General features: G+C 45.2%; 1 protein-coding gene across 2 annotated transcripts; it reads right to left on the reverse strand.

Moving 5' to 3' along the window:
- Window positions 1–105: 105 nt before the first annotated feature.
- Window positions 106–13,874, reverse strand: LOC106932872 (cullin-1). Of its 2 annotated transcripts, XM_015011813.2 has the most exons (22): window positions 13,718–13,874; window positions 8,571–8,919; window positions 7,666–7,840; window positions 7,434–7,601; window positions 7,260–7,310; window positions 7,037–7,127; window positions 5,840–6,003; window positions 5,613–5,775; window positions 5,414–5,544; window positions 5,233–5,340; window positions 4,831–4,937; window positions 4,155–4,203; window positions 3,940–4,071; window positions 3,744–3,861; window positions 3,592–3,668; window positions 3,394–3,512; window positions 2,616–2,721; window positions 2,500–2,547; window positions 2,295–2,377; window positions 1,250–1,355; window positions 1,059–1,172; window positions 106–683 (listed from the first exon to the last, which is right to left on the reverse strand). In XM_015011813.2, the coding sequence occupies exons 2-22, from the start codon at window positions 8,708–8,710 to the stop codon at window positions 603–605; spliced, it is 2,331 nt and encodes a 776-aa protein (XP_014867299.1). In that variant the 5' UTR covers window positions 8,711–8,919; window positions 13,718–13,874; the 3' UTR covers window positions 106–602. The 2 variants fall into 2 exon arrangements, with proteins under 2 accessions (XP_014867299.1, XP_087869395.1); XM_088013269.1 differs by having other exon boundaries at window positions 3,744–4,071.
- Window positions 13,875–14,208: the final 334 nt, after the last annotated feature.

A 14,208-nucleotide genomic window follows, 5' to 3' on the forward strand; every position in this document is an offset into this window, starting at 1 on the left:
GACTGGCAGTGTAACAGCAACACGTCATCTCATTAAAGGGATTTAAGCCAGAGGAACTGGTTTGGTTCTGGTTCTGGTTCTGACCCACAGACGCCAGCAGGCGGCTTTAGAGAAATCTTTCCTTGTTTTTATTTATCACACATTTAGAAAATGAACCACACTATACAAATGTCCACCGTTCAGTAATGGATCCGGCCTCCTGCCTGCGGCCGGCGCCGGTCCGATCCTCGCTCAGCGGCCCGGCTCGCCGTGCGGTCGCCGTGGTAGCATGCAGAACCTTTGGGTGCGGCGGCGCTCCTCAGACTAATTCATGAACGTTTGCACTATGCAGAGAAGGGTTTCATTCCTCTTACAGTCTGTTATTTACAACATGAGGGCGAGTCGATGGGACGGGCGAGCGAGTACACGGGGTTTCCCAGCCTCGACAGCAGGGGCGTTTCTTCCTTCATCGCGGCACAAACCCTCCTCTTCCTGTTTGGTGCGGCCACATGGTTGGGCGGCTCCGCCCCTCAGATCCACACGTTATTTACTCAGACATCAAATAAAAAAAAAAAAGGTTACAAATAAAAATCAAAGTGAGGGGAGTCGCCGCGGCGATGAGATCAGGCCAGGTAGCTGTAGGTGTCCTTCTCTCCGTCCACTCGCTCCAGGTACTCCTTCTCTATCAGGATGTCGATGCATTTCTGCCCACAAGGGGGAGACAAAGCGCTCCGTCAGCAAACCAGGATGAAAACTGATTAAAACAGTTTTAAACAAAAACATCAAGATAATTATTCATTATATTTTTAAGGTTACAAAAATGTTTGTTGGTAAATAAAGGTTCTGGTTCCGTTAGCAAACTACTCCATTTTTATCCAATTAACTGATTAATCAATGACTAAATATAATTTATTAATCAGATTAAATCTGCAGCTGTTTGGGATTTTCCTTCAAGCTTTTTGAACTGGGTCCATTCGGGTCCATTAGAACCATTTAACAGGGGTAAAGTGGAATCGTTCAGATTCTGGTGGATGACCAGAACCCTTTCCCGGTCAGAACCTGGGTCGGGTCGGCGGTACCTTGATGACGGGAACTCTGGGTTTGAACCGGGACGACAGCTGGTTCAGAACTTCAGCCAGGAGCTGCTGGTGCTTCAGAACCTTCCTCATCTTCATGATCCTCACTATGGCGGCCTGCGGACAGGAAGCGGTTTATTGTGACGGGTCCGACCCGCGGCCCGGCAGGAAGCGGAACCGGCGGGTCGGCTGACCTGGATCAGGAGCTTCCGGTCCTCCTCGATGTTCTTGTGGGTCGTCTCCTGCTCCTGCTTCTGCTCCGTCTTCATCGGCACGTTGATGTTCACCCTCAGCTTCTTGCTGCAGAGCAGAACCAGCAGAACCCATCAGAACCGAGCAACCGGGCCGGAACGGCGCCGACCCAAAGGGAAGCTTCACTCACACAGAGCTGCAGGAACTTTTATTAAAACCGTCACCAGATTATGAGTTTATGAGACAAATCTGTGAAAGATCGACTGAAATGCAGCAAAAACATCCAATGAGAGCCAGGAGGCGGGGCTTAGCGCCGACAATCACCACGTGTAGTCACTGCTAAATGTGCTAATGGTGGAGCCACAGCTCAGCGTTAAAGGAAAACCGTTGATCTGCCACCGTCAGTGACTATGCTAACTAGCTTAGCTTTCATGACAGGCTATGCTAACTGCCATGTAGCAGAGAGCAAAGGGTGGAGAAGTGATTGACAGCGATAAGCCCCGCCTCCAGGCTCTGATTGGCTGCTTCCAGTTAGCACTGGGAGAAAGAGAAGCAGATTATAAATCACGACATTCTGACAGTTTGAACAAATATGTAAAAAATATAAAAGTTACAAACTGCAGCTTAGAGCCACATAGAACCTCGTTTGGTCAGTTTTCATATAAAACTTATAAAAATTTAAACTAAACTTCTAAAACTGACATCTGAACTTAAAACACTAGTTTACATGAATAAATCCTGATTTAATCTTTCCTAACAGACTTAAAGAATCAAACTCTGAGTTTATGTATTAGAGTTAATATTATATTTACAATTTTACTGCAAAGGTTGTTTATGAATATTTAGGCAGGAAATGTTTGTATTTTTACTGTATTTTAATGCACAGAAAAGCCCAACCAGTGACTGTAATAACTACCAGTGAGTGTAATAACCACCAGTGACTGTAATAACTACCAGTTATTCCTGTTTTGTTCAGTTTATGTCTAATAATAAACCAATGATAAATAAGTGATAAATAATGATAAACGATAAATAAGTGAGACGGACTTCTTGTATCCCAGGAACAGCTTGATGACCGTGTCCGGTTTGAAGTCCACCTCGTCCACGTTGGCGTTCTCATCCTCCATAACCTGCGGAGGACAGAGTTTGGACCTGAGACCAGAACCGGCCGGTTTGTTCTATGTGCAGCCGGTTGTGTTTGGCGCCCTCCTGTGGCCGCGCTCAGCCCTGCAGGCGGCTCGGCTGGACTCACCAGCAGTTTGGACTTCAACAGGATCTGCAGAACCTGAACCAGGATGTCCTGAAAGCACAGAACCCGGTCAGAACCAGAACCAGAGCGTGAGCTGCAGTTGTCCAGAGCCTGCTTACGGTTTTGATCTGCGTGCTGTCGGTCAGCTGCTGCACCGTGTAGCTGTCCTCCGTGTTGTACTGCAGCAGGATGGCCATCTGGAAGGTGGAGGCCTGCAGGGTGTACCTACGACCAGAACCAGAACCGGGTCAGACCGGACCAAACACAGCAAAACCGCATTTTATGATTCAACTCGGTTTCATATGATTTGATCAGGTTTGACATTATTATTAATAATTTATTGTTTTTAAGTGTTAATTATGAGTTTTGCACTGAAATGAAAAAAGATTCTAAACCAACTTCAACCGTTTTACATTTTCTTTATCGTTTTATGTGGAAATTCTTTCACATTTTCATGAATTATTGTTTTCCAACAGCTGAAAATGTTTTCATGCATTATAATTAATATTTTGACAACTTTCATTAAAAACAAACACGATGAGAATCATTGTTAGGAGGAGATGCTGATTAAAATCCATCTGGACTTAGTTAGCATTTAGCATTTTCACTGCTACACCTGGGAGCTAAGGGGTTAAATTACCCAATGTTTGTTTACATGAGGTTTTAAGACAAAGGAAATTAAATACATTTCATAGATTCATTTTACAAATTTACATTTTATCAAAAATAAGTTTTGGGTGTAAAAATTACAGTTTTCCATGTTTAAAAACAATAAATGTATTAAATATTAAAAACATTTATTGCATTTAATATACAATAAATGTATGACCAGTCCGGTCCAGCCCGGTCCGGCCCGATCAGGACCGGTCCAGTCCGGTCCAGTCCGCTCCAGCCTACCTGTTCTTGAAGCAGTTGGTGACCAGCTCTCCTTTGGACAGGTGGTACAGCCAGGTGAGCTTCCTGCCGCTGTGCCTGCTGGCGTAGAACGCCGTGAAGCGCTGGTAGCTCCGCTCCAGCTGCAGACACACAAACGCCACACCGTTACCATGGAGATGAAGGTGCTAGGAGGAAGAGGAGGAGGGACTTCCTGTTTACCTCTGAGGGCAGAGCGAAGGTGCAGGACTGCTGGAACGGCCAGGACCCGGAGCTCAGCACCTGGATGCTGAAGTCCACTGAAACACAGGAGACACAGGAAGCTGAGGTAACCGGGGTCACCATGGTCACCATGGTAACGGTGGCAGGCTTACGGTCCAGCGGCTCGGAGTTGCTGAGGTGCTTCTTGAACTGTTCGTTGAGGTCTTTGCTGACGCCGATGTCCTGGAACATCCGCTGCAGCTTGGACGTGTATTCAAAGCCGCAGGCTTGCTGCACACACACACACACACACAGAGAGAGTGAGCTGGAGGTGGGTCTGGGGTCCGGTCCGGTCGGGTCAGCTCTCACCTTCAGCTTGGAGATCATGCTGGCCTCGGCGTCGTCGCTGGCGCTGTTCTGGTGCACCAGCCGCTTGGCCAGCATCTTGGCGTAAAACTTCTGGAAAACGTCTTTGTCCTCGATGTACTTGAACACAACCATCTGAGGAAGAGGAGGAGGAGGAGGAAGAGGCGGGTCAGGACGGGTCAGAACCTCCATCTGGACGGAGAACCTGTCAAACTCACCACTTGGTTCAGCGTGTCCTCAAGCTCCGCCTCCTCCGGGTTCTTGGAGCTGAAAACAGGAAACAGGTTGAGCATCAGGTCACGACCTTTGACCTGGATGTTAAAACTAGGGCAGTTCGATACGACTTCAAAATAAAAGATTTTTCCACTAATTTTTTCCTAATTTTTCTCAAAAAGAAAATATTTTCAAAAAGTGGATTTTATTTCTCTTTCCTTCTGTTAGTTGTAAAACTGAGGATTAAAGCTAATAAATATGTCAATTTGCTCCATTTCAGTTATTGATAATTTGATGATTAAATATTTTCTTATTTCTAAAACTGATGCCAAAGTATAAATTCACAAGATGCTAAGCTTTAGCTATTTTATTCTTCTACTATTACAACTTTATTTTCATGTTATTACGACAGTATCCTGTAGTATTTTGACCTTATGATCAGTTAAAATAAAGTCACAGAATGTTCCTAACATTTTGTCATAAAGTTGAACCTGAAGTCAAAGTTTAAATAAATAGAAGTTCAAAAACAAAATGGCCGCCCTGAACTACAGAAACCCAAAGAGGATTGGTGGAAAAACACGTTTCAAAAATTAAACCTTAAAAGAAACTAATTAATTTAATTAATGGATAAATTGATTAATAACCCAGCCCTGTGTCTCACACACACACACACACACACACCTCTTCTTGAGCAGGGAGTCGCAGTATCGGGCCAGCAGCTCGGGGGACTTGCTGGAGGACTGGGCCATCCTGGTGACGGCGTTGTTGTTGATGAAGCGGCCGCAGGCCTGCAGAGACAGAGAGGTGTTACACACTAAACCTTCCCCCTCTGCTCCCTCTGCCAACAGTTCCACCCAACAGACTAAAGTTTCTACTAAAGCCACCGATCGGTTCCCCATAAATCTGAGACGTTTAATCGAATCTTTTCCTGCTTCTCTGGGTGTAAATGTGGAAACAGGAGGAAACGACAACAAAACGATAGTAAAATACATTTTTCCCAAAGGTTCCCTCCTCTGGTCCCAGCATCACAAACATAACCAGTGCAGTAATGCGGCGTGCGCTGGGGCTTTGACTAGGCCGTACCTTGTCGAGCGCGGCCACGAAGCCGGCGTCGTTGTTGAAGGCGGACATGACCAGCGCGTTGTACTTCTTGTGGACGTCCAGCGTGGTTTGGACGTAAACTTTGGGGTCCTGAGGGACAGAAACACGTCAGCGTGACGGAGGAGCTCAGAACCAGAACCAGAACCGGGTCGGGCCTCCTCACGTTGAGCGCCGCCTCGCCACACTTCTCGATGGCGGCCAGGCCCTGGTTGTGGATGTGGGTCTCCAGCAGCTTCTTCAGCTCGCCCAGCCCGTCCGTGATCCGAGACACCAGGTTGTACATCCGGCCCAGATCTGGACACAGCAGCAGAACCCTTCAGAACCGGGTCGCCGCCCCGCCTGTCTGAGCAGAACCTGGTTACCTTCGTTCTTGTCGGCGTCCAGCAGGTTCTGGAACTCGGTGTGGAAGATCTCCAGGTGCTTCTCGATCAGAACCTGCTCACACTTGCGGGCCAGCTCGTCCTGCGTGGACTCGTGCAGGTAGACCTGGACGCGGCGCTGCTCCTCCAGCAGCCGGGCCTCGGCCTGCGGGTCAGAGCCGGTCAGAACCGGGGCGGCGGGCCGGGGCGGCGCGGCGGCGGCCGCTTACCTTCTTCATGTACTCGGTGACCGGGTTCTGCTGCAGGAACTCGGTGCTCTCGCGCGTATAGAATCGCTCCGTGTCGGTCAGGAACTGGCACTCGAAGTATTCCTTGTAGACGGACAGCGTGGGCCCTTTGGCGAAGGCGTCCTCCTCGTTCAGGCCCAGCTCCACTGGATCAGAACCACACCACACTTAAAGCTACAGTACGTCATTTTTATTTAAAAACATGGCTTTACATTCGTTTGTTATGAGGCAGATAATCTGAAAATGAACATCTCCTGACCAAAACAACCAATCAGAGACAGGAGACGGCTCTAACTGCTGTCAATCATCCTCATGTACGCGCTGCTGGAACTACTGACAGCAGAGAAACAACTCACTGTTACAGGAAAACTCTATCTGTTATCAGTGGCTATGCTAACTAGCCTTAGCATTCTGCTAGCTGCAGCGAAGCAGAAAGCAAGTTGCAGAGGGTGATTGACAGCACTAAGCCCCGCCTCCAGGCTCTGATTGGTTGTTTCTAGTTAGCCAGGCAAAAGGCAAAGCAGCTCCACTTTTCCCAGGTTTTCCGTTTTAAACGATGTTTTTAACAAATACATAAAAATTGTTTTTTAATAAAGTAACAAACTGCAGCGGCTTTTGCACATTTTCCACTTTTTAAATTGCTATATTGTGTTAACTGCAGTGTTTTTCAGCAGAAACATGTTTCCATTCCTCTGTTCTAGAAACTGCAACAAAAATAATTTTATCTTCAACATTTATACATTTTCTATTTTCAGTTTCTCCTTTCTTCAGATTTTAGGCGCCTGAAGTCAAAACCTCAGAATCAGAACTTGCTCTGGTTTTTCTTACCCATCAAAGTTTAAAAATCTCTCATTCAAAAGGAGATTTCAAACTGAATTAAACTTTTTCTCCTCTAAATGTAAATCCTGCTGCATTCCTGGAGCCATTTTTGCAACATAACATATAAATAATCAGCAGTAAATAAGACATTTCTTATCAAACTTTACAAATTAAGAGTTTTATTGCAAAGGCTGGATAATCCTGAGTCGTCGCTGTAGCTGCTGAACCACAAACTTTATTAAATTCAAATCAACTGAAACCAGCAGGTTGGACTGAGAAGGAGCTGAAGCCTGATTGGTGGAGGAGGAACCTGAAGGCTTAACGAGGGTCTGACAGGCCGTGGTGCGTTCAAGGACCTACCGTAGGACTGGACGACGCCGCTGATCAGCCGGGTGTTGATGGTCTCACCGTTCCGCTCTCTCTCGATCAGCTTCAGGACTGCGTTTGTCACCTGCAGCGCGACGACCAGCAGGGTAAACACACACACACACACACACACACACACACACACACACACACACACACACACACACAGTTTGCTTCAGTTTTCTCGCCCAGCAGCTGGGAGGGAACGTAAACACACCTGCTTGTTTAGAGGTCGGAACAAACACTCCCTCCAGGTCACCAGCGCCAGCTGCAGGAAACACAGGAAGCCGGTCAGATTCTCACATTTCAAACATTAACCTGTTTCCTGATTAAATGCCTGAACATGTCAGCAGGAAGCAGCGCCGCGCCAACAGGAAGTGGTCCGACTCACAGAGTAGATCTCGTAGATGCCTTTCCGGCCCTCGTCACACTCCCGCCGGACCCAGTGGCGGTTGAGGTAGGCGCAGATCCCGTTCAGGACCTTGCTGGAGAAGCGGTAGTCCTCCCACTGCTGCGTGTAGAACTTCAGCACGCACTCGTCCATCAGGTCCTCGCCGTCCTGCGGACAGGGACAGGGGTCAGGGGTCGCCGCGGCGGGGCGGGCCGTCCAGACGGGGACTGACCTTCAGCAGGCTGGTCAGGTAGTTCTTCAGGAACTCCTTGAGCCGCTTGTAGAGCTCCAGGCCGACGAACTGCGCCCCGCCCGGAGTGGTGGACTTCTTGGAGGGTTTGGCTGGAGGGACGGAGCCCCGGGCCTGGCTGGACTGGTGGACGCTGGTGCAGTAGTTATAGACGTGTCTGAACGCGCCGCGTTAAGGAACTGGACTCACCGGGACAAATAAAAATCACCCAGAACTCCCCCAATGAAACCAGTCAGCTCAGGAGTCAGAGGTTTCTGTCTGCAGCAGCGAAATGCCTCAAAGTACGACGACCAGAAAACCAGATAAAATAAAGTCAAACCAGAGAAGAAGTGACAGCTACGTTTTAGGAATGTTCTGGAAATGAAGACCAAAGTTGGTCTGTATCGTTTCCTGAACAAGATGCACTGAGGATCATCATTCAGCAGAAAACACGTTTTATGAAAACTCGTCTCGGAGTGAAACCGACAGACTTTCAGGTTCTGGGTGAAACGAAAAGGATCCAGGATTCAAAGTGAAGGAAATAAAACATCAGAGCAAATCAAGTTCAACACCTGGAGGTAAAAACTGTTCAGGTTCAAACATTTCATCTGTTTTACAGCAACACCAGGTTTCAGAAACTCAATCGTTTCTATCAGAATCTGGTTCACATCCAGGCTCCTGTATTTTAAATTAACTAAATTTTCCTACCAGCTGCTTGTCGATGGAAACTTAGCAGGTTTTGGACTAAAACAATCGATCTTAATAGTTTAATGAGTTACTGTTTACTGTACGAAGGCACTCAGCTTAAATAGTTTTTAAATTCAGTTTTCAGAACCCCTGAGTGTTGATTTGGACCCGGGTGAAGCTGGGTCGGCGCCGCCGGTACCTCCAGCTGTGATGGAGGATACGTGTAGAGCTCCATGTAGCGCGACTTGGCCATGCTCTGCCGCGTGTAGACCTGCTGGATGCCCGCCCGCAGGTCGTCCCATATCTGGTCCAGGCCGATCTGTTTCAGTCCGTGGGGGTTCTGGGTCCGGTTGGACGACATGCTGGCTCCCCTCGCCTCCTCTCTCCTCTCCCGACCCGGTCCTGCTCCCTCCTGGCTCCTCTCCGCGGCTGATTGGGTCCTGACTCGCTGCGCGCTCAGAGCCGGCAGTCCATCTGGCGGCTGCAGCGGAGCTTGGCGACGGGACGCAGTGCCGCTCTGCACGCCTGGGTGGCGCTGTCCTCCGCCTGGACCCGCCTTCACCAGCTGACCTGGGAGGGAAGCAGGCGGATTTACTCTGCTGGTTCTGATGCCGCGCAGATAAACACGGATTAGTCCACTTCCTGTCCCTCACTTCCTCACAGCGAGCCGCTCTCACCTGGAGGAGGTCACCTGCAGCCGGAACCGAGCCGGAGCAGGACACCAGGTCCAAAAGGTCTGACCCGAGCCGGAGCAGGACACCAGGTCCAAAAGGTCTGACCCGAGCCGGAGCAGGACACCAGGTCCAAAAGATCTGAACCGAGCCGGAGCAGGACACTAGGTCCAAAAGATCTGAACCGAGCCGGAGCAGGACACTAGGTCCAAAAGATCTGAACCGAGCCGGAGCAGGACACCAGGTCCAAAAGATCTGACCCGGCTCTGACCGGACCCGGCCATCAGGAAGCTGAAGAACCGGTTCTGTTTCAGTTCCTGCTGGAAGTCCAGACAATGAACCAGAACCAAGTCGGGACCAAAACGCTCATCGTCTACGGCAAGCTGTGAGGGACATCCACAGGAATCAACATGCAGCCATGCAGAGAGGGGATTCTTATTATGGAACACTGGGAACACTGGGAACACTGGGAACACTGGGAGGCGTTTTATTATGCAACCAGTCTGATTTATTACTGGAGTCGCTCCTCCATAAATAACCCTGAGAAAATAAACTGGATGGAAAATGAGAAAAGCAACAGAAAGCATTTTAACTTGGAGGGAAACTTCCACCCAAACATCCCGACTTCCTAAAGTCCAACAAACAAAATAAAAGTCCAGAATAAAACTTTGGTTAAAATCCTCTCAGTTTTTCACAGTCCAGAGAAAAGCAGACGGGAAACAACAGGCAGCCGCTCCGGTTCTTATTTCAGACATTTATAAACATAATTCACCGTATTAACTATGAAACTGCATCTTTAACTGTTCCAATTAGTGGAAACAGGAAGAAGATGCATGAAATGTGTTCAGACTGATGGAAACAGAGTTGGCTTGGTCGGTTGCCATGGTTTCCAACTCGTTTCTGTTCATCTGTGTTTCTGCAGAAGGAGGGGAAAAAATGACCCAAATTACCAAGATCACAGCTCCCTTTATATTAAATATAATAAAATGTTTTAAGTAGAAATGATTGAAAACTTTTATTTTGTTGACCAGCAGAAGGGATAATAAAGTTTTGTTTGGATTGTTGGTAAATATAAAATCATAACATTTTCAGCAATAAATAAACATTTTCCTGATTTTTCTCTTGTTCATCAATTTTGTCAAATTTCCTGTAAAACCTTCAGGATCACCTGCAGCAGGTGAAGCAGGTGAAATATTTTACTGCTGTTTCTTCCTAAAAAGGTTAAAAACTTCATCCTGTTGCATAAAAAGGAACAATATTATATTTAAAGCCTAAATTTAATCCATCAGGAAGCTGCAGCACAGGCTTCCTCTCTGATTCAGCTTTTATCCTCAGAATAATAAAAATAAAATCTGCTTGATGAGTCCAGATGTGGTTCAGTAGATCAGCGTCTAGCTGGGAGGAAATTTACGTTTTATTCCAGATCCAAAGACGAACAGAAGCAAAGCTGAAACATTCAGGCAGTTTGGACTTTAACGGCTTCATGGATGAAACGTTTCCCTTCATATCAGTGATTATTGATGCTAATCACTGAGTTGAGTTTCTCTCTGTACAGGAGAGACTGAGTGGTTCTGAACCAAAGTGTTGGATCCGGTTCTGAATGAGTCGGCTGATGGACCCAGAGGAGCGTCGCACCGCAGCATAAACACCTCTGATGAAACCTCCTACAGGTGTTCAGACGCACCAATCAGTTCAGAGAGGAGATCTAAACGAAGCTGAAACGAGTCCGGCACCAGAAACAAAGTCCGGTTAAATAAGAGAGTAAGAAAGAACCAATCAGTCAAAACTTAACCAACTGTAAACAAAAGTTTTCCTGCTCAGGAAAACTCCACATCATTCCAAGAGGGAAACGATTACAGGAAACTTTCTGCAGCGCAGCAATCCGCCGACCCAACGTCAAAACAGTTTTACTCTTTAAATATTTACAAATGTTTGCAGGTTGTTTTCAGCAGAAATTACAGGTGTGAAATGAGACGGTGGGTCTGGAGTCACAGCCGGATCCAAACAGGAGCCATTTTTACCCGAGTGAAGGAAACGGCAGACGAGTGAGAGCAGCAGCGATTCCTGGTGAGATCATATCAGAATAATCCCAGCCAGACCTGAGATCCGTCCGCCGGCGGGATGACCAACACGGATATGAAAAGAGGAACGATAACTCCGCCCACAGGAGCCTCCTGACATCATCAACGCTGCTCAGGTTTAAAAATCTGGGATTTTAAAATGCAAAGACATTCAGTTATTTTAACAAGCCGTGATGAAAACCTGATTCTTTCCCTTTGCCAGAAGAACCAAGTTTATCATTTAAAAGAGGAATTAATGACGTCTGAAACTGCAGAGATTATTTTAGTTTCTCTACAACTGAGCCGAAATATGAATAAATATAAAACTTCCAGGTGAAAAATTCATGAACTTTTACCCGTCTAAACTTATATCAATGAGTTGAAGGTATTTAGAGTTTAAACTACACCTTCAGTGGTTTTGTTGCGTTTTGGTGTTAAACTGCTGACTTTATCCTGAAACGGTGAATATTTCATACATCAGCTCCAGTCTGGGTTCGTTTGACAGGCGACGACTCCAAAATCATTTTTCATGACGTGTTAAAAGTCTGAGGAAATGTGGTAATATGAGAACAATCAATATTATTGATCAGCCGGAGGGTTTAGCTGTGATTACTGGACAGAGTCTGTCGTTTCCAGAAGAGTCGAAGAATCGACTGATTCTGAGATTTTATCATTTTCATACCCAAATATTAAAGGCTAATAAACAATGGAGAGCATGAAGGGGTTAATTTACATGTGAGATTAACGAAGGGAAGAAACTGGCCAAAGGATGAACTGATCCGATTCTCCATCCATCTGTGGTTCCTGTTACATTTCAAAAATATTTACATTTTTAAAATTTAAAATATTTCCGAGTTTATAAAACTAGTCCAACAGACCTCAGCTTGCCTGGTTATAAGACTTCTGGCAAGTTTGGTCATTACTGACTTATATCAAGATTATTGGATTTTCTTTTAAAAATTATCCAAATCTATAAATAAAATTGAAGAATTTACCTGCAAAAATTTAATTTATCTGTTGCATAAAGAAATTATCCTGCAGAAAGTTTGTTATGCACCAAATATTAAAATGAGCTTTTCCTGAATTGTGGAACTAAATTACATTGTTGATGTCAACAGTAAAAAGGCAACAAAGGAAATGTTGAACTTTTATTACAATGTATGACATGTTCTATTTTGGGACCTAAAAGTAAAAAGTATTTTTTTCTTTTATCTCCAAACCTCCAAAACAATATAATAATGTCTCAAAATCAATGTTATTTTGTGGCCTAGTTCAGGCTGTAACACCCATATAAAAATATTCTACATTGATATTTATTCTAGGAAATATGACGTAATTTGGATGTTTGCTCTTAAACAAACATGGTGCATAAAAATCTAAAAGTCTCCAGCAAGATATTAAATATATGGAAACCATCATATCTGTGGACAGGTCAGAAGTTTTGAAAAGATTTAATGCACAGAAAGTGAAAAAAATATAAAAAATAATGTATAGTTAGTTAATTTAAAGATGCCTCAAGGGTTAAATAAACAGAATAATAATTAATACAGATAGAAAATATTATGCTAAAAATGATCTTGATTCAATGTAATTTGCTAAAGATTAACTATCTCAGAATTTCTGTTTATAAAATGCTGCAGCTTTCTTCATGTTTCACCATATCATCTTAGCATCATTTAAAAGCTCCACATTGGTTTTTAAATTATTGTTTTAAGATAAAAGTATTAAAATCTCCCCTGTCCAACAGATTCAAATATCTTTTCAGTGACTCCGGTTGTCTAGATTTTCTCTCACTTTGTTTTTTAACACTTTACCAGTTAAATCAAATAGGAATTCAGGAAGAGAAAAACTTGAGCACCAGTTGATGCAGTTTGGAGATTTTAGGTTGGATCATAAATAAAGAAAATAAAGAAAAAACACCTGAGCAGTTTCTGGTGCCAACTGGCCTCCAGGATCATTTGTCTCCCCGTTGATTTTCTGTTGTTTTTCCAACCAGATCAGCAGGGATCAGTGGGGCAGAACCAACCCAGAGGTTCGGTGAATATCTCGCCACATCTCCTGTCTGTCTGGTTTTGGATTTCAAGCTTTTCCAGGATCTCCAGGATCCTGAAAGAGCGCCAGCGGGCCGACGGCTTCCCTTCAGGGTCTGGCTGTGTTAAAGTCAGGCTCCCCCGACACGACGAGTCACAGGAAATAAACTCTGGAGCTACACAGTTTATATTTAACCAATTAAAAGTTGGGATTACGCTTTAATGGGGCTTCAGGTCGGAGTTTGACACAGCTACGCAACACTGCTGCTAAGTCTCATTAGCTGCTTCGTATTAGCCTGTTAGCTCGGCAGCCTAGCCGCAGGGTAGACGTGCTTTTAGACACGGAACATCGTGGGTTTCCACATATTACCCACTCAAACAAACATGAGTTTTTCTGATATTTCTTTATATATGGATACTGTCTCCCCTGAGGTAGAAGCAGCGGTCAGGACAGACAGTACCTGGTGTAAAATGGCAGCCTTAGCGTCGATAATGAGTCAGGAAAACAGTTCGCTAACCGTTTAGCACTAGCCAGCTAGCTTTTAGCTAAACCCGTCAGAAAACAGCGACACTAAACTCCCTTCTGGCCTTTAAAACATCTTCTTACCATGTTAGGATCGTCGCTGTGGCTGGTTGATCGCTGTAGAGAGGGTTTTCTGGCCTACAGAGTCGCTGTTCTCCTCTGTGTTCCTCTGTTCGGACTGAGCTTGTTCTCCGCTGCTGCTCCGCTTCGCACAAAGATCAGCTATGAGCCGCGCTGCGTTCAGGGACCGTGGGAATTACTAGCTACTGAAGGAAAAATCTGAAAGAAAAACATTTAAAATCAGTAGCATGCAATCTTTACAATCAGAGAAGTTAAAAGAACTTGTTTTGAGCAACAAATGCAACGTATTTGTGATCAAATATACGAAATTTGTTGCCATTTTTTGATAAACTACCATTTTTAAAGGTTTAAATATAAAAAACCCCTCACACTTTATACATGAAGACAATGGATACGTATCCTTCTAATAAAAAATATAAAAAGAAAATACTACAGATACTTTTGGTATCAATCTGTTCAAAGAAATTCAATCCAGCTTTACTGAAAAACTGAAA

Source organism: Poecilia mexicana, unplaced genomic scaffold (genome assembly GCF_051168715.1).
Source record: "Poecilia mexicana isolate PSO_F unplaced genomic scaffold, ASM5116871v1 scaffold_15, whole genome shotgun sequence".
NCBI classification, from domain to species: Eukaryota; Metazoa; Chordata; class Actinopteri; order Cyprinodontiformes; family Poeciliidae; genus Poecilia; species Poecilia mexicana.